The sequence below is a fragment of the Nerophis ophidion genome, linkage group LG12 (assembly GCF_033978795.1).
Source record: "Nerophis ophidion isolate RoL-2023_Sa linkage group LG12, RoL_Noph_v1.0, whole genome shotgun sequence".
Lineage (NCBI taxonomy): Eukaryota > Metazoa > Chordata > Actinopteri > Syngnathiformes > Syngnathidae > Nerophis > Nerophis ophidion.
In genome coordinates, this window is record NC_084622.1 from 65,092,707 (window position 1) to 65,117,817 (window position 25,111).

Genomic DNA, 25,111 nt, shown 5'->3' on the forward strand with positions numbered 1-25,111 from the left:
GTTCTTTGGTCAAAATGTTGCGTAGATTAAGTTTTACAGATCATCTTCAAGCCGCTTTCTGACAGTCTCTACAGGATGTGCCGTTTTGTGGGCGGCGGTCTTATTTACAGGGCTCACATCCAGCAGCGTCTTCTCCCCGTCATCTTAGTTGTAGCGGTGTAGCGTGCAAGGACGGGAGTGGAAAAAGTGTCAAAAGATGGATCTAACTGTGTTAATGACATTCAGACTTTACTTAAACCAATAACGGAGCAGCATCTCCTCATCCGGAAACAACAACACCGGAAATGTGTCCCGTGAAAAACTGTCTGACCGGAACTCTCTGATAACTAAAGTTCCTTGAGTAAATTATGTAAAGTCACTACACCGGTATGTTTTAGCATTTTCATAGCAAGTTTACTGACAGATATAAGTAAGAACTTTAAACTACTTTATATTGGAAATGGCAACAGCCGAGGCTGAATGTTCCATAACAAGAAGATAGAGAAAAAACAGAAGCTTATCGACTATAGAATAGAATAGAATTAACTTTATTGTCATTATATTTGCATATAACGAGATTAAAGACTCCAACTTAAGGTGCGGTAGTGGGAACAAATGCGGGGTGAAATAAATGACATAAGAGGTAAAAAGGAAAAACTAACAATTGAAATAAACAGACTACTATCCAATAAAAATAAAAGGAATTCTGTACAATAAACAAAACACTATAGAAGTACAAAATACAAATACTGTACAATTTACAGAGCAAGACAGGAGTACCGAAGTAATAAATAACAATCAGTGACGGACGTATTGCACTCGAAGTGTAGTATTGCACAGTAGGGTATTAGAGCATTATATTGTATAGCGGTGAATTATTATTATTATAAGTTAGAGTTCAACATGGTGACAGCTTTGGGAAAGAAGCTGTCTCTGAGCCTGTTTGTTCTGGCTCTGATGCACCTGTAGCGCCTGCCTATGGTGTCGGTACGGACTACAAAGGCGGCCGCGTGCAATTTTTCAGGATTTATGCAGAGCCCAAATGCAGATCAGCAGGTACAACAAAGTAAAAAAAGTTGCTTTCGGATAATATTGCGAAACAAAACGTCAGATAATATGTCTTACCTTACACACACCATAATAATACTCGTAAGTTAAAGCACATCAAGCGGTGGGGCTTCATGGCTTACCAAAGTCGTACTAAAACATTTTTATGGATTTTTGAGTGCCGTGGGTAATGTTCTATATTTTCAATCGAACACATAAAATGTTGATGTTGTTTAATTGAGTCATATTGCCATCATAGTGCAGCCTATGCTCATGTATTATGTTTGACTGCCATCTTCTAGTCACACTTATCATCACACATTGTACAAAAATAAAATAGCTTCGAGATGGGTAAGCTCAAACAAACGTATTCTTTACATTAGGCCCACCGGGTTATAAGGCGAATTGTCGTGTTTGGAGGAAAAATACATTATTTTAGGTGCGCCTTATAGTCCAAAAAATATGGTAATTCCTATTGTTACACAACATTGCTTAGGTTGCCAGATGTCACGAGAGGAACAAGCAATCAGATTTAAATGAAAACAAAGTGACCTATATTAAGCGGACAAAGAAGAAGCCTAAAGAAGAACCCGTCATACCAAAGTAAATGCTGTACAATATTATTATATTATTAGATAAAACAACTGCAGTTGTTTGTAATACATTCTATTGCACTGATTTTCAAAAGGTATTTTTTATCATAACACTTTTTTTCTATTTTAAAGGCAAGTTCCTCGTTAGAGTTGTAGTATTGGGACAAGCACGGCTTGAATTGATTTAATCAAAGTTACCCATCAATAACTGAAATGTCATAAAAAGTGGAAGATCATGTAGTACTAGTCATTTATCCATCCATCCATCCATTTTCTACCGCTTATTCCCTTTCGGGGTTGCGGGGGGCGCTGGCGCCTATCTCAGCTACAATTGGGCGGAAGGCGGAGTACACCCTGGACAAGTCGCCACCTCATCACAGGGCCAACACAGATAGACAGACAACATTCACACTCACATTCACACACTAGGGCCAATTTAGTGTTGCCAATCAATTTATCCCCAGGTGCATGTCTTTGGAAGTGGGAGGAAGCCGGAGTACCCGGAGGGAACCCACGCATTCACGGGGAGAACATGCAAACTCCACACAGAAAGATCCCGAGCCTGGATTTGAACCCAGGACTGCAGGACCTTCGTATTGTGAGGCAGACGCACTAACCCCTCTGCCACCGTGAAGCCCACTAGTCATTTAATAAAAACATTTTTAACTTTTAAACGATACCGAGCAATTACAGTTTTTCTGTTGAATGCTTTGACTTCCTGAATGTGGAATCCACTCAGTTTTCATCAGCACTACGACCTCAGCAGACCAAAATATACGTGTTGCAAACATGTTAGCGATTTGTCATTGAATTGACGCACCTTCCCAACCGTTTTGCAAAATCGTTAACATGGATGTCTTTCAAGCAGTCCAGTCTCTATTGTTTTAGCTATGCTAACTAAACAGATACCATCTATTCCCAACTATTAGATTATTTAGCCCAGTATGAAAACACCAAATTATTTATTTCATTCAGCTTTATCACAAAATTTCAAAAAGAAACCAGTGGGCAGTCCTTGAAAGTCTGTGTTGTTCTTTGCCAGCATGGAAGTGACCCCCATAGTCACAGCAGAAGACACACTGGTTTATTATACTTGAATGTAGTTTGTGTTTCCTCTTTTGAAAATATGAAGTCTGAGTTGCTGCTTCAAAGCAATCAAAAAAAATATATTAAATACATAGGAGGTACATACCACACTGCAAAAAGTCAGTGTTCAAAAACAAGAAAAAAATAAATACAAAAATGAGGGTTATTTTATTTGAAGTAAGCAAAATTATCTGCCAGTAGAACAAGACAATTTAACTTGTCAAAACTTTCCAAAACAATTCAAATTAGCTAACCTCAATGAACCCAGAAATGCCTTAAAATAAGTAAATTTTCACTAATAACAAGTGTACTTTTCTTGGTAGAAAAAAAAAAAGACCTTTTTTCTCAGTATGTTGAAAAATATTCTTAAATGAAGTAAATGCTAGTGTCATCATCTTGACTTAATAAGATGCGCTCGGCATCAAGATTTTTTTTTCATGCTTGAAATAAGAAAATATTACTTTAAAAAAGTAGTTTTATACTTGTGAGTGTTGATTACACAGCTTTGCAACAGTTAATATTCTGGTTTCAAGCATGTTTTACTCAATATAGATCAGGGGTGTCAAAGTCAAATACAGAGTGGGCCAAAATGTAAAACTGAACAAAGTCGCGGGCCAAAGTTGAACAAATTAACCTTTTAATAGGGACCCAAACAAGTTTTGCATTAAATATTGAACAAGCAAGGCTTATATAACTTTAGTGACATGCAAACTCCAGTTTCAAATAATAATGATAATAATAATTAAAAAAATATCAGTGGCATATCAAATAAAATTTAAATAAAAATGTTATGCCTTTTTTTCCATTTGCAATCTTCTGAGGTAAATATCATTTTTTTTCCACAGGCTAATAATGAATTTGAAAATAAAATAACAATAATGAATGAACCAAACATTCAAGCCTTGAAGTAGCAAGAGAAAATGCATGAAATAAAACGTTAATTATTGATCAGTTTGCTGGAAGTTTCCCGGAAGAGTTAGTGCTGCAAGGGGTTCTGGGTATTTGTTCTGTTGTGTTAGGGTGCGGATGTTCACCCGAAATGTGTTTGTCATTCTTGTTTGGTGTGGGTTCACAGTCTGGCGCATATTTGTAACAGTGCTAAAGTTGTTTATATGGCCACCCTCAGTGTGACCTGTATGGGTGTTGACCAAGTATGCTTGCATTCACTTGTGTGTGTGTGTGTGTGTGTGTGTGTGTAAAAGCCACAAATATTATGTGACACGCTGTTAGTGTGGAGGAAAAGCGGACAGGTTGTAGAGAACGCTAAAGGCAGTGCCTTAAATGCACTCCCCCAATATAGTTGTCCAGGTGGAAATCAGTAGAAATTCGGGAGAATGGTTGCCCCGGGAGATTTTCGGGAGGGGCACTGAACTTCGGGAGTCTACCGGGAAAATTAGGAGGGTTGGCAAGTATGAGTATTAGCGGTGAATGCGGTGTTACAGCGGCACCGACGCTGTATAACACCGGCGGGCCAGCTCTAATGCTAAGTTGATATTGTCTCAAGGGCCAAATTAAATTACACGGTAGGCCAGATTTGGCCCGCGGGCCACAGTTTGACACCCATGATATAGATCATCAAATCTCAGCATCAAGCTGTAATATCTTCCTGAGATCTCGGTTGGTAGAGTGGCCGTGCCGGCAACTTGAGAGTTGCAGGTTCAATTCCCGCTTGTGCCATCCTAGTTACTGCCGTTGTGTCCTTGGGCAAGACACTTTACTCAACTGCTCCCAGTGCCACCCACACTGGTTTAAATGGAACTTAGATATTGGGTGTCACTATGTAAAAGCGCTTTGAGTCACTTGAGAAAAGCGCTATATAAATATAATTTACATTACATTTACATTTAGCACCAAAACACTTAAAACAAATACAACACTAACATAAAATCTGCTTAGTAAGAAGAATGATCTTATCAGACAAAAAATAAGCAAATATCATCCTTATTTGAGATATTTAATCTTACTTCGATTTCAGTGTCTGTAGTGCACCAGTAAAATCCAGTGTGCATGTCATGTATAAGATGCTGGTGCCGTTAAATGGAGTAAAAAGTAATTAAGAAAATAACAAATCAATTAAAACCATTTTAAAAAGGGAGGCAGCATTGTCTTCATGGCAGCAGAGACATCATTGGCCACTGCAAGCTATGACAAGTTAATAAACAAAATAAATGTTATTATGTTGCCGTTAGAGGCTTTTAAAACAATGTTTGTATCCAACATGTCTCAACTTTCAAAACTTGATGCAGTCAAGTGATTGTTTTCAAGAGGCGAAAAGAAATCCCACCTGGATGGAGCGCCAACATCGCCAGGGGAGGCAGGAAAGTATGTCCAGCAAACACCAATACGGTTTTTTTCATGATTTAGACTTGATTGGCGGCCATTGAGAGAGACTGACGCCCTCTGTGTTGTATTAGATAAAAAGCCTTTCATTGAATGTGACATTCAGCAAAGCAGATTTGACATGACAGCCGTCAAAACATGTCCGAGTCAGAATGAAACAGAAATACGAAACATGAATATTCTAAATAAGTGATTTGAGAGCTGATGTTTTACGGTGAGTAACACTACTGTCCCGTTTACAGTTGCAGGGGAAAAAACATCACTTGAGGGTCACTGGAGGTTCTTTTACCTCACAACGGCTGTATAGCACGCCCTTATTCTCGTTAACAGGATGAGCACCAGCAGATGTTCGCAAGAATATTTGCGGCTCCCATTGTCTTCTGTACTCTGTGAAATGAGTCAAAATAGCTTTTAGAGTGACAAAGATTGTCAACCCCTGATAAATAACAACGGACGGGTGGCGGGCGGTTGCGGTTTTGATAAAATGTTGGTTCGGGTGGATGGCGGGTGGATGAAGACTTTAGTGATGCGGTTGCGGATGATATAATTGCCTATCCGCACATCTCTAGTGGGCACTATGTTTGACAGATCAACTTAATGTGTATTATATTTATCCATGACATTGTGAGGTGTGTCTGTTAAAATCATGGTTGTTTTCACAAATAATGACAGATGTGAAGAAGAAAATGTATTGTCTCTGTGTGATGATGTAAATGAAGTGTGGTTGTATTGTATATTAAGTATGTGTCCATGAAAGGGCATTTTATGACTTTTCTTAATTTGATTACATGCTATGGTATGATTTTATTGTCATAATTTTATTGCATGATTTTTGTATCCCTTTAATTTAGGTAGTCAGGGACTGCAGATGGAAATTAGCTATGTAGCTATAATCTGGTACAGAACATATCTGTCTTTGAGCTAAATGTTTTCTGTCCCTTCAAATAAAGACTAAACAATAAAGTTAAAGTATTGGTGTCTACAGAGAGGCCTGGGGGCCAATTGCAACCCTCGACCAGGCCTGGAATTTCATATAGTCAGGGGCAAGGCCACTTGACCTTGGGTTTCGTCAAGTGTTTGAGGGCACACAGGCCAAATGCCACGGCAGGAAGACCATCAGATGAAGCAATACTTTTAAGTGCATGGTCATAATACTCATACTCGCTGTTTTTCTGCAATGCAGTGCAGCAGGTGAGAACCGTGAGGACTCAATACTCCAGAGACGCATTGCTGTAGCTCAACTCTGCAACTTTGGTTCGGTCGAGTAAGACTACAGCTTCCGGACTTCATTCACAGAGACTTTAATGACACAAATAATGCTAAAAAGAACAGGAAAAGGAAGCGGGACTAATGAGGAGGCCTCGACTACGCCTGAGAAAGCAGCAGCATGATCGGATGCCTCCGTCCACGATGATTATGGGAAATGTTCGAACCCTGAGAAATGAAGGGGACGAGCTGAAGGGGCTTTTTCGCTTCCAGAAATATTTTAAAAACTGCTGTGTTATGGCTTTTGTTGAGATGTGGCTCAACAAACACGGCTAGGAGGTCGATCTGATTATTGATGGCTTTGGGCAGGGATGTCAAACTGGTTTTCATTGAGGGCCACATCGCAGTTATGGCTGCCATCAGAGGGCCGCTTGTAACAGCGAATAATGTATGACATAGTCTCTGGTTTTCCTTATTAATTGTATCAATTGTTTTAAGTAGACTGTCGATTTTACAGTAAAAACTTTAAATTTACAACATTTTACTGTAAAATATAATGTTTTTTTTTTGTTTTTGTTTTTTTTTTACAACATTTTACGTTAAATGGAAAAATAGTACCACTTGTTTTTGTTGTTTTATTTTACGGAAAAAGCCGGCAGCTTAATTGCCAGAATTTTTGTGTTAAATGTACATTGGTTTTTATAACATTATATTGCGGACGGAAAAACAGAACAAGTTCTTTTTTTATTCTGGCAACTTAGATGCCAGTTTTTTCCCCGTAAAACAAATGTATAATTTTTACATTTACAGCAATACACCGTTAAAAACAACAGCCATAGATTTTACAGTGAAAAACGGGCAGCTCAGTCAACAGAATTTGAACACACTTTTAAAACCGACACAAGGTCAATCTGAAAATCCCCTGCTTTTTGGGACCACCTTCATTTTGATAGATTTCACCACCAGGGGTGCAAATGAAATCTTTATATTTTGATTTTTTTTTATGTGCTTAAGGCCGATGACAAACAAGTCATGGACCACGGATGGCCCCAGTGCCGCACTTTGGGCAAGCTGTAGAAGCTAACTGTTAATGACCACTATCGTCTTATAACCTATGGTCACATATGAGATGTGGGTTGTCTTATGTCAGTACCGGAAGTCGTGAAATCAGCTGGAAAGTACCCACACTCCTTTTTTACGAAGCCACGCTGTTGTAACACTTGTCTTGCTGAAATAAGCAGGGGCGTCCATGATAACGTTGCTTGGATGACAACATATGTTGCTCCAAACCTGTATGTACCTTTCAGCATTAATGGTGCCTTCACAGATGTGTAAGTTACCCATGCCTTGGGCACTAATACACCCCCATACCATCACACATGTGTAAGTTACCCATGCCTTGGGCACTAATACACCCCCATACCATCACACATGCTGGCTTTTGAAGTGTGCGCCTATAACAATCCGAATGGTTATTTTCCTCTTTGTTTCGGAGGACACCACGTCCACAGTTTCCAAATACAATTTGAAATGTGGACTGGTCAGACCACAGAACACTTTTCCACTTTGCGTCAGTCCATCTTAGATGAGCTCGGGCCCAGCGAAGCTGGCGGCATTTCAGGGTCTTGTTGATAAATGGGTTTTGCTTTGCATAGTAGAGTTTTAACTTGCACTTACAGATGTAGCGACCAACTGTAGTTACTGACAGTGGTTTTATGAAGTGTTCCTGAGCCCATGTGGTGATCTCCTTTACACACTGATGTCGGTTTTTGATGCAGTACCGCCTGAGGGATCAAAAGTCCATAATATCATTGCTTACGTGCAGTGATTTCTCCAGATTCTCTGAATATTTTCACTATTTTAAAGACCGTAGATGGTAAAATCCCTAAATTCCTTGCAATAGCTCGTTGAGAAATGTTGTTCTAAAACTGTTCGACAATTTGCTTACAAATTGGTGAGCGTCGCCTTATCCTTGTTTGTGAATTACTTAGCATTTCATGGAAGCTGCTTTTATACCCAATCATGGCACCCACCTGTTCCCAATTAGCCCGCACACCTGTGGGATGTTCCATATAAGTGTTTGATGAGCATTCCTCAACTTTATCAGTATTTATTGCCACCTTTCCCAACTTCTTTGTCACGTGTTGCTTGATTATTGGCAAAACAAAAATAAAAAAAAATGTTTATGAGTTTGAACATCAAATATGTTGTCTTTGTAGCATATTCAACTGAATATGGCTTGAAAAGGATTTGCAAATCATTGTATTCTGTTTATATTTACATCTAACACAATTTCCCCACTCATGTGGAAACAGGGATTGTACAAGAACACACACACACACACACACACACACACACACACACACACACACACACACACACACACACACACACACACACACACACACACTGACACACACATGCCAGCCTTTATAAGACTCTGCTTACATGGCATAAAGCCCACAAATCCTTTTCTATTGCCTTTTTTTTGAGGGTGGGAGAAGGATTTCTGGTCAACTGTTCCTCAACATCACCCAGAGACAGCGATGTGTGTATCACAACTACTGAAGCAATCATGCACTCCCCACTCTAATCCGCAAAACCCGTTAGCCATTCCCCAAGACAGGCCTCCACTGACAGGACCCTGCATCCATCACCACTAACATCTGAGTCCATGGGACAGTCGGATTGCAGGCAAAGCATAGGTCATCACAGAGGAGAACATTTTGGGCCGTTTCAGGCAAAGGTATGAGAAAAACTGACGGAAAATTCAGCCTGCTCGTCATAAAGGTTGAGTGACAGGAAGTGATAGGGTCCATCACCGTCTGGTTATGAAGAGACGCCGGCAAAACATGGCAACATGGCATGGAATCAGCCCAGCGCTGATTTGTGCAAATTAAACGAGTGCGGAGGAAGGGAATGAGAGCAGGATCGGGATATTATCGTGGAGGGAAGGAAGATTATGACAACAGATTCACTGCAAAATGTCAGTTTAAAAACAAGAAAAAAAACACCAAAATTAGGGGTGTTTTATTTGAACTAAGGAACTTTATACAGGGGTGTCCAACTCCTTTTAGCTCAGGGGCCGCATGGAGGAAAATCCGTTCCCAAGTGGGTACGAAATGGTAAAATCATGGCATGATAACTTCAAAATAAAGACAACTCCGGGTTGTTTACTTTGTTTTACTTTGGCCAAAAATAGAACAAGCACATTGTGAAAACGTACGAATCACAAATAATCCTCTGGAAAAAACACTTCAAAATATATATATATATATATATATACATATACATATATATACATATACAAACACATATATATATACATATACATACATATACATATACATACATATACATATACATACATATATATATACATATACATACATATATATATACATATACATACATATATATATATATATACATATACATACATATACATATACATACACATATATATACATATACATACATATATATATACATATACATACATATATATACATATACATACATATATATATACATATACATACATATATATATACATATACATACATATATACATACATATACATACATATATACATACATATACATACATATATACATACATATATACATACATACATATATATATATATATATATATATATATATATATATATATATATATATATATATATAAGCATATGTCAGCAGCTAAGGGTTAGTGCGTCTGCCTCACAATACGAAGTTCCTGCAGTCCTGGGTTCAAATCCAGGCTCGGGATCTTTCTGTGTGGAGTTTGCATGTTCTCCCCGTGAATGCGTGGGTTCCCTCCGGGTACTCCGGCTTCCTCCCACTTCCAAAGACATGCACCTGGGGATAGGTTGATTGGCAACACTAAATTGGCCCTAGTGTGTGAATGTGAGTGTGAATGTTGTCTGTCTGTCTGTGTTGGCCCTGTGATGAGGTGGCGACTTGTCCAGGGTGTACCCAGCCTTCCGCCCGATTGTAGCTGATATAGGCGCCAGCGCCCCCCGCGACCCCGAAAGGGAATAAGCGGTAGAAAATGGATGGATGGATGAATGGTCAGCAGCTAAATTAGGAGCATTTGTTTGCTTACTTACTAATAAAATACAAGTTGTCTTGTATGTCCACTGTTTTATTTATCATTCTATTATTTTGTCAACATTATTAAGGACAAGTGGTAGAAAATGAAATTCCACTTGTTCATTACCTGTTAATATCTGCTTACTTTCTTGTTTAACATGTTCCATCTACACTTCTGTTCAAATGTAATAATCACTTATTCTTCTATTGTTTCATACCTTACATTAGTTTTGGATGATACCACAAATGTGGGTATCGGTCCGATACCAAGTCATTACAGGATCATATATAGGTGTTAATCAAAGTCTGGGTGGACTGGTACTTTTTAGAGGTGGTATAGTACTGAATATGATTCATCTGTATTTCGTCCATACTAACAGTGGTATACCGTACAACCCTAGTAGCTAAAATTGTATTTTTCATCCTCTTCTACTGACGTTTGCATAAAGATAACCTTTAAGTGAAATATTTATCATCTGGACACTATCAATCCTTTATCATGACTTCCTTCTCATATAGGCTAGCTTTCCTCAGAAATCTAAAAACAACTATTTATTGCGGGATGTTCTTGAAACTACAAATCACAACACAATTCGAGAAATGATTCAGTGCCACGTCCTCTAAAACAAATGTTCTTGGCTGAAGTATTTTGAAAGAAAGGGATTTTGGAAGTGGATACCAGAGATACTTTTCTTCAGGAGCTCTGTGCTCTTGTGTCATCCTTTTGTCTTCCTGGTGTTTCCCTCTTGTTTTCATGTGGGGTTCTTTGTGTCTTTTGGTTCGGGACCCTTTGGGACTGTGTGACAAGGGTTGGCACTTCCGTGACTACTGCAGTATTTTGTGTGAACTTCTGGATCTGACTCTGGGGAGCCTTTTGGCCATGGACACCAGCTGCTGGGTCTCTGCCATACCAGAGTCCGTCTGGAGAGACTGGAGGGGATGCGGATGGAGAGACAGGGCTGCGGAGTGGACAAGGTTCACAGTGTCTTGGCTGAATGAGCAGGTATCGGACATCTCCTTGGACATATCCGTGAAGACTGGATGCTGGCCGAGAGTTAGAGGGCGGTCGAGGGATGGAATCGGTTCTTTTGGTTGCTTTGTTGGGTCTGCTCCTGTGTCTGGCCTACTCCCCTCACCCCAGCGGATGATGGGTAGTGTATATGTTTTAGCTGTTTTTGTTGTTGTTTTAATTTTGTGGCTGTGTGCAGAAGAGGCACTGCTGGAGTGGCACCTGGTTGCATCAGCTCTGATCTTTTAATGTCTTTGATGGCCTTTATGTTCTTTGATGTTTCCCTCTTACTCACATGTTAAGGTGTGCTATGGCTCTGAGTTTTTTTTCTTTCCTTCACCCCCTCAGCGGACGAGGTTCACAGTGTCTTGGCTGAATTAGCCGGTATCGGACACTTCCGTCTCCTCGGACATATCTTCGCTCATCCGTGAAGACTGGACACTGGCCGAGAGTTAGTGGGCGGCCGAGGGTTGAGTCGGCTCTCTTGGTTGCTTTGTTGGGTCTGCTCCTGTCTCTGGCCATGCTCCCCCCTCCCCAGCAGACAATGGCGGGGAACACGGCAGAGGCCACCATAGTGTATATGTTTTAGTTTTTTTTGTTGTTGTTTTAATTTTGTGGCTGTGTGTAGAAGGCCACTCCTGGAGTGGCAGCTGGTTGCATCAGCTCGGCTATTTTAATGTCGTTGATGTCCTTTGTGTTCTTCGAATTTTCCCTCTGACACACATTTAGAGGTGCTTTGGCTATGAGTTTTTTTCCCTCTGCCCCCTTAGCGGACAAGGTTCACAGTGTCTTGGTTGCTTTGTTGGGTCTGCTCCTGTCTCTGCCCATGCTCCCCCTACCGCAGCAGATGATGGGCAGTGTATATGTTTTAGCTGTTTTTGTTGTTGTTTTAATTTTGTAGCTGTGTGTAGAGGGGGCACTGCTGGAGTGGCAGCTGGTTGCATCAGCTCTGATCTTTTAATGTCTTTGATGTCCTTTGATGTTTCCCTCTTACACACATGTATGTGTGCTCTGCAAATGCATTTTTTTTCCTTTGCCCCCTCAGCAGACAAGGTTCACACAGTGTCTTGGCTGAATGAGCCGGTATCGGACACCTCGGTTTCCTCGGACATATACGTGAAGACTGGACGCTGGCCGAGAGTTAGAGGGCGGTCGATGTTTGCTTTGTTGGTTGCTCCCCCTAACCCAGCAGATGATGGGTAGTGTATTTGTTTTAGTTGTTGTTTTAGTTTTGTGGCTGTGTGTAGAGGGCCACTGCTGGAGTGGCAGCTGGTTGCATCAGCTCGGCTATTTTAATGTATTTGATGTCCTTTGTGTTTTTATAATAATAATGGATTAGATTTATATCGCGCTTTTCTATTGTTAGATACTCAAAGCGCTCACAGAGAAGATGGAACCCATCATTCATTCACACCTGGTGGTGGTAAGCTACATCTGTAGCCACAGCTGCCCTGGGGTAGACTGACGGAAGCGTGACCACCACCAATCATTCATTCATCATTCATTCACCAAGGTGAAGTGTCCTGCCCAAGGACACAACGGCAGCGATTTGGATGTCAATAGGCGGGGAGCAAACTTGCAACCCTCAAGTTTCTGGCACGGCCGCTCTACCCACTGCGCCATGCCGCCCCTTTTTTGATGTTTATGTGTGCTATGGCAATGAGGTTTTTTATTCTTTGGCCCTCTCCGTGTTTACATGTTTCTCACCTTTTTTGTAAGGGGTGCTGGAAGTTGGGAGACCCGTCAGCGATCTTTTTCTGTCTCCTTGTAACGTTTGTCTAATCTTGAGTGGGATTGTGCTGAAAATCGTAATTTCCCCTCAGGGATTATTAAATTATTTAAGACTCTGATTTTCAGACATGTTAAAATGAAAACTTCCAACCTTAGTTTGTACACGTACGTAATCTGTTTTGCGTGTCCGAAATAAAATGAACTGAACTGAAACTGAGTGCGTGTTTGAATAATTCAAACATTTAAAGCTAGAGTGTGTCATCAACACATGCAGATGCAAATAAACGTATGCTGCCGGACAGCCGGGGAGTCATCAATAATTGATGGCCGGTTTGGCAGCCGTTGGGAATTGTGAAAGCATTTAAATTGGGAAAATATAGCGCCATCAAACACTTGCTTTTTAAGAGGTCCATTTTCTCTTCCGTTAACCGAATCTCCTCCCGCTGAGAAATGAGAACATTAAGCAGGGACGCGGGACACGGTGCACTCTGGACGGCCCCAGCCCAGCCCTCTGAGCCGCAACATTTCACACGTGAGCTGTGATCCTCGCAAGCGAGCCCGACGTCCAAATACATCACGGGAGAGCTTCCAGGGAGGCTGGGCTTGTGGCAAAGTGCGATGTGTCTTCCAAACGGATCGCATCTGTGGACGTTTCCATTAACAACCGCGCAACATCGATTCAACAACCGCACCTCGGGGCGCAGCCAGGGGCGGCGGCTATTGACACATCAGTCACGAGGTGCAAAAATGGGCATTGATTTCGAGCTTTTTCTCCAAATTTTCTCCAACATTTTTTCCAGATGATGTCCGTCAGGCAGGTTTAGTCTGTTTTGCAAATGCCTTGAGGCACGGCTGACTAAAACGAACCACGTCTACGCCTACTCTTGCTCACCATTCCCTTATCTGGCCCGTGCACCCATATCAGACAATTATTAAGATGTCTTGTTATTTGTCAAATACATTATCTGCAGACTCTAATTCTTGTAGGGATTACCTTGAGTTTATACTTAGCAGAAACACTTTTTTTTCCCATCCCAAGAAGGTGAAGGTCAAAGCAATAGAGTGGGTGTAAACAAGCATTTGCTTGTGTAGGAAGGTGTTTTGAGGGACTGCAATAGTGAAGTGAATTATATTTATACAGCCATTTTCTCGAGTGACTCAAAGCGCTTTACATAGTGAAACACAATATCTAAGTCATGGGTGTCAAACTCTGGCCCGCCGTGTCATTTCATTTGGCCCTTGAGGCAATATCTGATTAGCATTAGAGCTGGCCCGCCGCTGTAACACCACATTCACCGCTAATACTCATACTCGTAAACCCTCCCGATTTTCCCGGGAGACTCCCGAAGTTCAGTGCCCCTCCCGAATTTCTCCCAATTGCCACCCGGACAATAATATTGGGGGCGGGCCGTAAAAGCACTGCCTTTGGCGTTCTCTACATGTCGCCACGTCCGCTTTTCTTCCATAAAAACAGTGTGCCGGCCCACTCACATAATATATGCGGCTCATACACACACACAAGTGTATGCAAGGCATACTTGGTCAACAGCCATACAGGTCACACTGAGGGTGGCCGTATAAACAACTTTAACACTGTTACAAATATGCGCCACACTGTGAACCCACAGCAAACAAGAATGACAAACACATTTCGGGAGAACATCCGCACCGTAACACAACACAAACACAACCGGACAAATATCCAGAACCCCTTGCATCACTAACTTTTACAGGACGCTACAATATACACCCCCGCTACCACCAAACCCCGCCTCCAACTCAAACCCGCCACCGAAAAAAGGTATTAAATTTGTGTTTTTATTTGATTTGATATGCCATTGATATTTTTTAATTATTATTATTTGAAACTGGATTTTGCATGTCACTATAAAGTTATATAAGCCTTACTTGGTCAAAACATGTTCGGGTCCCTATTAAAAGGTTAATTTGTTCAATCTCGGCCCGCGGTTTTGTTCAGTTTTAAATTTTGGCCCGCTCTGTATTTGAGTTTGACACCCCTGATCTAAGTTATCCAAGCGGAACTCTCAAGTTGCTGGCACAGCCGCTCTACCAACCGAGCTATACCGCCCCGATACATGCAAAAGGCGACTTTACACCAGGGGCGTAAAACGTACGGCCCATGGGCCGCAAACATGTTTTACCCGGCCCCCGAGAACTGAGTTGACATGAGGGCCCTTCCTCTTCCAACATGACTGTGCACCAGTTCACAAAGCAAGGTCCATAAAGACATGGATGCCAGAGTATGGTGTGGATGAACTTGACTGGCCTGCACAGAGTCTTGACCTGAACCCGATAGAACACCTTTGGCATGAATTAGAAAGGAGACTGAGAGCCAGGCCCCCCCTGTGACCTCACCAGCGCGCTTTTGGAAGAATGGTCGAAAATTCCTTTTAATACACTCTGCAACCTTGTGGACAGCCCTCCCAAAAGAGTTGAAGCTGTAAAAGGTGTCCTTTTTTTTCTTTTTCTTTTCTTCTTTGTCATGAAAAAGGGACGTTTTTGTCATGAAAAAGGGAGTTTTTTTGTGGTTGGTGCACTATTTGTAAGTGTATATTGTGTTTTTTATGTTGATTTAATAAAATAATAAAATAAAATTAAAAATTATTTATTTATTTTTATTTTTTTAAATAAAATTTCTTCTGCGGCCAGGGTGTATATAACGATGGTTAAAATCAGGCACTTTGAAGCCGGTTTTCGGGATATTGCGTGATGGGTAAAATTTTGAAAAAAACTTCGAAAAATAAAATAAGCCACTGGGAACTGATTTGTATTAGTTTTAACCCTTTTGAAATTGTGATAATGTTCCCCTTTAACAACAAAAATCAACAACATTATGACTTGTACATTTTCAGATTATGCTTGGATTTTTTGTTTGAAGTTATCATGCCACAGTTTTACCAGATGTTCCTCCCTGTGGCCCCTGAGCTCAAATTAGTTTGACAACCCCTGCTTTTACACCATAAAATAACGTCTCAGAGGAATAGTATTCTTAAAGTTGTAGTTTTTTCACATGATGACCACAAACATTATAAACGTCTTTCAGTATTGTTTACCGGGACGTCTTTGATTCGCCCAATCGAGCTTAGCTCAAAATCAAACCTCCTTGCATGGCAAGCCGAACATTTTTTACAGGTTGTCTCTGCAGCCGCCTGAACGAAAGGAGGTTACGAGGGAAAAAAAACCCTGCAGAAGAAGTGGAGAAGAAGTAAACAAAAGGATATCTCACCAGGGGGTGTGTGAACTCAGGAGCATGGTCGTTCTTGTCTGTGATGGTAATGGTGGCAGTGGCGGTCCCTGTCAGGCCCACTTCACTTCCCGCCATGTCCTTGGCCACAATTTCTAGCTCATACGTGGTGGTTGGCAGCGTCTGGAAAACAGTTGCATCTAGGTTAGAACATTTGCTACCTCCACACGCGACCCGGATTGCAAGCGCGTGTCAATAATTAATAATCCAGCTACGTTCTCACCAGATGGATTTCTAAAGGGATCTGGATCTTCAACGTGGATTACGAAAAAATACATATTACAAGTCATTATTTTATTGAAAAGAATCCATCCATCCATCCATCATCCTCCGCTTATCCGAGGTTGGGTCGCGGGGGCAGCAGCCTAAGCAGGGAAACCCAGACTTCCCTCTCCCCAGCCACTTCGTCTAGCTCTTCCCGGGGGATCCCGAGGCGTTCCCAGGTCAGCCGGGAGACATAGTCTTCCCAACGTGCCCTAACAACCTCCCTAGGGAGGCGTTCGGGTGGCATCCTGACCAGATGCCCGAACCACCTCATCTGGCTCCTCTCTCGATTACTTTGAGTTCCTCCCGGATGGCAGAGCTTCTCACCCTATCTCTAAGGGAGAGACCCAAACCCATTTGGGCCGCTTGTACCCGGGATCTTATCCTTTCGGTCATGACCCAAAGCTCATGACCATAGGTGAGGATGGGAACGTAGATCGACCGGTAAATTGAGAGCTTTGCCTTCCGGCTCAGCTCCTTCTTCACCACAACGGATCGATACAACGTCCGCATTACTGAAGACGCCGCACCGATCCGCCTGTCGATCTCACGATCCACTCTTCCCTCACTCGTGAACAAGACTCCTAGGTACTTGAACTCCTCCACTTGGGGCAGGGTCTCCTCCCCAACCCGGAGATGGCACTCCACCCTTTTTCGGGCGAATATTGAAAAGAATGACTTGTTATAACCGTATTTTCTAGAATTCTTGCCAATGATTGTCACACACACACTAGGTGTGGCAAAATTATTTTCTGCAATTGACACATCACCCTTGATCACACCCAGGGAGGTGAGGGGAGCAGTGAGCAGCAGCGGTGGCCGCGCCCGGGAACCATTTTTAGTGATTTAACCCCCAATTCCAACCCTTGATGCTGAGTGCCAAGCAGGGAAGTAATGGGTCCCATTTTTAGAGTCTTTGTTATGAACTCACAACCTATCGATCTCAGGGCGGACACTCTAACACAGTGTTTTTCAAGCTTTTTTTCAAGGCAAGGTTCATTTTTGTCATAAAAAAAATTCCGTAATATATAGGCAGCTTTTACACAGATAAGTGAATGCAAGGCACACTTGGTCAACAGCCATACAGGTCACACTGAGAGTGGCCTTATAAACAACTTTAACACTGTTACAAATATGCGCCACACTGTGAACGCACACCAAACAAGAATGACAAATACATTTCGGCAGAACATCCTCCCCGTAACACAACATAAACACAACAGAACAAATATCCTGAAACCCTTGCAGCACTAAATCTTCCGGGAAGCTACAATATACACCCCCCCCCCCTGCTACCACCATCAAATCAGATCAAACTTTTTACCTTCCAATTCTCAACGCCTCTACTCCAGTCTGGAGAGACAACATTTCCCAAAAGACAAAGACTCATATTTGTTTTATAATATGCAGTACAATCCTGAATTATCGCCCCACAACACTAGTTATAACAACATTCACTGTAAAAATGTGATATATCGCCTCCCCTTGTATGCTGAAACCCGTTACATCCGCAGAATGTCCCGACTCTAACCCAGCAAAGAAACATCATCCTCTCACAGAAACTGCTGATGCAGGTAATCCGAGAAGCCAGTAAAACATCCCTCTCCATTACGGAGGCAGACCAGATTAATCCCAACTACCACAGATAACACAGACTCACAAGTCATTTACTCTTACAATGGTTGATTTAATGAACGTCTTATTATGTTTCAACAGATTGTTTCTCCTCCCCAACACATTCCGTAATGGATTCGTGGACCAAAGCCCAATTTAACATGTATCACCGGGTTTTAATGAATCAAATTGAATCGTTACCGCTTTTGCGAGTAGTTGCAGTTTTTACTCTACATTAGAGGTGTCCAAACGTTTTCCACTTCGAGCCGCAGACTTAAAAATCAAAGCAAGAGGGGGCCATTTTGATCCCGGGGCATACTTGCCAACCTGGAGACTCCCGGAATTCAGTGCCTCTCCCGAAAACCTCCCGGGACAAATTTTCTCCCGAAATTCAGGCGGGGCTGGAGGCCACGCCCCTTCCAGCTCCATTCAGACCTGACTCAATGTTGTGACCCTCTTAAACAGGACAATACTGCCATCTACTGTCCATAGAATAGAATGTAAATATATTCTACATTTAAGTGCAGTCAAGGAACATGCATTACGGAGTCTGTTCTGAAGCCCACAGTAAAGAGACGTAACTTCATCACGTCGCCTGGTTATTGACTCCAACCCAATATATTACACCCACGACGAGCAAAATGAAGAATTACGCTTGCAAGTTCCAGAACGAATGGAAACAAGAATTTCAGTTTATCCAGGAGAGTTCGAAGGGGAAGGACTATGTTGCCTATAAATTTTGTAGAACAGACTTCTCCATTGAACACGGCGGCCGAAGCACAAAGCATCGATCACAACCCAGTATTATGGTCCACCTCACAAAATGGAGACCCGATGGTGTATCCTATGCTGAGACAAAGATGGCTATGCTGATAGCTGGAAGCAACATCCCGTTCTCATTTGCAGATGTCTACAACAAATCTGTGAAGGATGTTCCCAGATTCGGAGATGGCTCGCCAATACACAAATGGTAGAACAAAGGTTACTCAAATAGTGAAAAGTAAGTGTTGTTGTTTTTTTAGTAACCAGCAAACACAGTAGAGTTAGTAGAACAACCGTGTTTTTATTACTGTGTATTTGATAGGTGCCGTCGGAAATTCAACTAATTCTTTTATATATATATATATATATATATATATATATATATAGCTAGCTAGAATTCACGGAAAGTCAAGTATTTCATATATATATGAAATATATATGAAATACTCGAGTTGGTGAATTATACGCCACCCCTCTTAACCACGCCCCCGGCCCGAACCACGCCCCCAACCACGCCCACCCCCCACTTCCCGAAATCGGAGTTCTCAAGGTTGGCAAGTATGTCCCGGGGACCCCAAAGGGTTTTGGTCAAAAACATATAAAAAAATGTGTCATTATTCAATATAATTTAGTTTTATTATTATTCAAGTTTTAAATCTCCAGATCAACATTATGTCCATCTGTCAATATAATGATTTTAAAGATTTAAGTTGTATGCTCTTTTTGTCAAAGAAAACCCTGTTTTTTGATGGAAAAAAAACACAAAATATGCAATATTATCACCCAATATTTTTTTTTTTATGGAATATTTCAGATTATATAAGAACTGTAGCCTTAAAAAAGTCAATAACTGATAACACCATTTATTTTAATACATTATTATTTTTTGAGCAATGACACTTAAAAACAAATCACACTAAAATGATCGGGGATCCAAAAAGGTCCTACTCATTAAAGTGTTCAAAAATTAATTATACATTTTTTTACTGTTTACTTTTAACACAATAATATCGAGATCAACTTCAGATCCATCCATCAATTATAAGTTTTATTGTTGTTTATGTTTTTTGGTCGTTCATTTTAGGCCCTTATTTAAAAAAACTGCTCAGTTTTTTATATGGCGAACACAAAATATGCAACATTTTCCCCCAAAAATATCTCAAAGAGGAACATTTAACGTGAGGTCATTGGAGCCTTGAATAGGTCAATAATTCATGATGACATTGATTTTGATTCATTATTATTTTTTCAAAGAAAGAAACAGCCTGCATGGCAGCTTTGTGTTATTAAAGTAAACATTGCAACATTTTCTTGTTACATTTCACCTGTTTGCTCCTTTATATCACTTTTTACGTTTTAAACATTTTTCAATCGTATTTCTAAAATGTGCCGTAGGGCCGTTAAAAAAATCACCTGCGGTCTGCAAATGGTCCCCGGGGCCGCACTTTGGACACCCCTGCTCTACATAACCTCAGAGACGGCATAACAAAGAGACACATTTTTGCTTACACTTTTAATTACGTCTTTCCGTCATTGTGGGGACGGCGTGGCGAGGTTGGGGGAGTGGCCGTGCCAGCAATCTGAGGGGTTGCTGGTTCAATCCCCACCTTCTACCATCCTAGTCAAGTTGTGTTCATGAGCAAGACACTTCACCCTTGCTCCTGATGGGTCCAGGTTAGCGCCTTGCATGGCAGCTCCCGCCATCAGTGTGTGAATGGATTTCCTCTTGAATTAGTGCATACACTTGAAAATGATGCTCTATAAGCAAGTGGAAAAAAATCCACAATATTCTCCTTGTATTACTTTTCTTTATGTCGACAGGTACGCAAAAAGGAAGCTTCTGGTGAAGCTAAGGCTGGGCGATATGGATCAATACTGATATCGCGGTATAATTAGGTCGCATTGCAATATAAGATATATAACGGTATTATTAACAAAGTGTCTAATTTAAACTCAACATCGCATTACTGTTCATATCAGAGTTCTGACAAGTAATCAATGCTAATGAATAATAGTTACTCGTTACTTAACCCAAAAAGTAATGTAATTTCTAATATAATTACACCGGTTGCTAACGGCCGTAACAAAGGCACATCAAAATATACCGGTATGGTGGTATTATCTCAAATATATGCCGCTATGCAGCGTCTTCACTAATGCGGACGTTGTACCGATCCGTTGTGGTGAAGAAGGAGCTGAGCCGGAAGGCAAAGCTCTCAATTTACCGGTCGATCTACGTTCCCATCCTCACCTATGGTCATGAGCTTTGGGTCATGACCGAAAGGATAAGATCACGGGTACAAGCGGCCCAAATGAGTTTGGGTCTCTCCCTTAGAGATAGGGTGAGAAGCTCTGCCATCCGGGAGGAACTCAAAGTAAAGCCGCTGCTCCTCCACATGGAGAGGAGCCAGATGAGGTGGTTCGGGCATCTGGTCAGGATGCCACCCGAACGCCTCCCTAGGGAGGTGTTTAGGGCACGTCCAACCGGTAGGAGGCCACGGGGAAGACCCAGGACACGTTGGGAAGACTATGTCTCCCGGCTGGCCTGGGAACGCCTCGGGATCCCCCGGGAAGAGCTAGACGAAGTGGCTGGGGAGAGGGAAGTCTGGGTTTCCCTGCTTAGGCTGGTGCCCCCGCGACCCGACCTGGGATAAGCGGAAGAAGATGGATGGATGGATATATGCCGCTTTCTAAAATATACCGGTATTAACTATATTAGCTTTGAGACATTCGTGAATGAGGGCTATATAAGTAAGATTTGATTGATTGATGTATTGCACATCAATCACGGGGGGGGGGGTTGCCCACATATGCGGTCCTCTCCAAGGTTTCTTATAGTCATCATTGTCACCGACGTCCCACTGGGTGTGAGTTTTCCTTGCCCTTATGTGGGCCTACCGAGGATGTCGTAGTCCAGGGGTCAGGAACCTTTTTGGCTGAGAGAGCCGTGAAAGCCAAATATTTCATATTAAGCAAGACCAACATGTTTAGAGTATGATAAGTCTCTTATTCTTTTTAATAACATTGTTATTCTGAAGCTAACCAATAATAAATAAAATGTCATGTCTGTTGATCATGTTTTTGTTTGGCCATGTGCTGTTTGTCCTTTGGACTCTTTAAGTTCCTGTTTTTTTTTCCACTCCCTTGTCTGGTTTCCTTGGTTACTCATTTTGTCCACCTGTCTCTGGTGGACAAAATGCCCGCTCACCTGCTTCCCGAGCACTAATCAGAGGCAGTATTTAAGCTCGTCTTTGCCAGTCAGTCGCCCTGTGCTGACTTGTTTCATGCCTTGCCATAGTTTCGTGCTTCATGCCATGCCAAGTAAGTTTTGTTAGATTTATGTTCTTAGTCTGTTTATGCGTTAGCTTTGTTTTTTAGCCCAAGTTGTGCCTCCGCTGTGAGCGATTTTTTTTTGTATATTTTTTTAGTTAAAATGAAATCATGTTTTTACCTAAATGCCATGTCCCGAGTAGTCCGTCTGCCTTCCTGGGAGAGCGACCCCGCAGCAAGCTGCAACCCCCCCATCGTGACATAAAATACTTCTTACCATTAATGCGACTTCTTGAACAGGTGCGGTAGAAAACGGATGGATGGATTTAAATGCATGATAATTTTTTGTATTTTGCAGGTTATTTTTGTTATTATCAGCGAAATAATTCATAATTATCGCATTAAGCAATGTCAGCTAAGATTTATCTGAGAGCCAGATGTAATCATCAAAAGAGCCACATCTGGCTCTAGAGCCACAGGTTCCCTACCCCTGTTGTAGTGGTTTGTGTTGTGGTTTGTGCAGCCCTTTGAGACACTAGTGATTTAGGGCTATATAAATAATCATTGATTGATTGATTGATACTTATTAATGCCTTACTCGGCATGACCTTATTATAACTCTAACCAAATAACTCTAAATTAAGTCTTTATGACTTAGAATATGTTCCCCTAGTGTCCAAATAACTCGAAATTTAGTCTTTGTTACTTAGAATACGTTCCCCATACTAAAGTGTTACCAAAAACATATAAATGTTATATTTTATTTCTCGCTAAAGAAGGGTTCGGTGAATGCGCGTAAGAATCTGCTGGAGTTCTGTACCTCAAACCAGGTAAAGAACCACTGGTCTAAGTCTAAGTCTATTCCTGGAACAGGCTCATCTGGGATAAAAGGGTTGGTCGTGTCCACAAAGAAGGAGGTTTGCCATTAACTCCATGAAAATGCCTCTCCTGTCAAAAGTAGAGCAAACAACGGAGGGCGATGACGAATGATCCTCACATTTGGAGGCCGTGAACAATCTCTCGGGACGTGTGTTACTGTTACAACATCGTTGAAAACGTCCATTTTGAATAATAGACCTTTAGTACAATCTCCCTAACAAGCTTCCTCCGTTTCTGCGTCGTTAATTGGAATATTTGCACCTGTAATAACAGGCAGAGTGTTAAAGGCAGTGTGAAGATGTCACATTTGCTGGTTTTAGAGCGAGGGGAAAATAAAAGTCTACCTTAAAGAAACGGCACCAACCCAGCACATTTCACATCTTGGGAAATTGGAATATTATATCCAGCACTCTGTTGTTGTAAAGTATGGCCTCGGTATTGCAAGTTTTATTACATGTTGAAAGTAATCACAGGAATCTGTCGCTTGTTTTATTTTTCTACTAAAAGTTATAGTGAGAAGCCTTTCACGAGGTCTTTAAAACCAAGATGCCTTGCCCGACGTTTTATGTTGCGGCAATCAGCCTTGTTTGGTTTACGGACTTCTTACAATGGAAACACAGTCAAAAAAACCCAAAACACTCAAGTGGTATCAATCGCATTTTTTAAGAGCGATGTCCACTTAAAACAGGGGTAGGGAACCTGTGGCTCTCGAGCCAGATGTGGCTCCTTTGATGACTGCATCTGGCTCTCTGATAAATCTGAGCTAACACTGCTTAACACGATAAGTCATGAATAATTCATCCAACGCCCTCGACGCGAATCCTTTAGGGGTGATGACGGCTGGGCAGTGCCTGAAGAGCTGCAGCCCGCCACCGTAGCCCCCACTCCCTCCCCTGTGTTGCAAGTCTGGAGTTGTATGTTGTGATACGTATATATGCTTTGCTTTTGAGTTTTTTCTCATAGCTGTTCTTTGACCCTAAACACTGTTTGTTTGTCTAATTAAATCCATCAGTCAATCAACAAAGTTTTGTTGTACTTGGGCAATAACAATACCTAGCTGCTAACCTAATTACGCTGGTAGTCACAGTGTCAAAATATGTTCAAGAAGTCGCATTCATGGTAGGAAGCATTTTATTAAATTGTGGTTACTTCAGAATAACAATGTTATTAAAAATAAAAAGAGACCTACAATACTCTAAAAATGTTGGTCTTACTAAAAAAAATGCAGGCATTTAGTTATATTCAGCCTGTACTGGCTCACCTGCACTGGCTTCCTGTGCACTTAAGATGTGACTTTAAGGTTTTACTACTTACGTATAAAATACTACACGGTCTAGCTCCATCCTATCTTGCCGATTGTATTGTACCATATGTCCCGGCAAGAAATCTGCGTTCAAAGGACTCCGGCTTATTAGTGATTCCCAGAGCCCAAAAAAAGTCTGCGGGCTATAGAGCTTTTTCATTTCGGGCTCCAGTACTCTGGAATGCCCTCCCGGTAACAGTTTGAGATGCCACCTCAGTAGAAGCATTTAAGTCTCACCTTAAAACTCATTTGTATACTCTAGCCTTTAAATAGACCTCCTTTTTAGACCAGTTGATCTGCCGCTTCTTTTCTTTTTTCTTCTATGTCCCACTCTCCCTTGTGGAGGGGGTCCGGTCCGATCCGGTGGCCATGTACTGCTTGCCTGTGTATCGGCTGGGGACATCTCTGCGCTGCTGATCCGCCTCCGCTTGGGATGGTTTCCTGCTGGCTCCGCTGTGAACGGGACTCTCGCTGTTGTGTTGGATCCGCTTTGGACTGGACTCTCGCGACTGTGTTGGATCCATTATGGATTGAACTTTCACAGTATCATGTTAGACCCGCTCGACATCCATTGCTTTCCTCCTCTCCAAGGTTCTCATAGTCATCATTGTCACCGACATCCCACTGGGTGTGAGTTTTCCTTGCCCTTATGTGGGCCTACC

The 25,111-nt window shown here is 41.6% G+C and overlaps 1 protein-coding gene across 1 annotated transcript in view; it reads right to left on the reverse strand.

Moving 5' to 3' along the window:
- The window catches only part of cdh13 (cadherin 13, H-cadherin (heart)), a 795,802-nt gene that overhangs the window by 195,090 nt on the left and 575,601 nt on the right, over positions 1-25,111 (reverse strand). Inside the window, exon 9 of the mRNA XM_061917999.1 lies at positions 16,340-16,480. Coding sequence (XP_061773983.1) covers positions 16,340-16,480 — 141 coding nt within the window. The remainder of the gene's footprint in view (positions 1-16,339; positions 16,481-25,111) is intronic.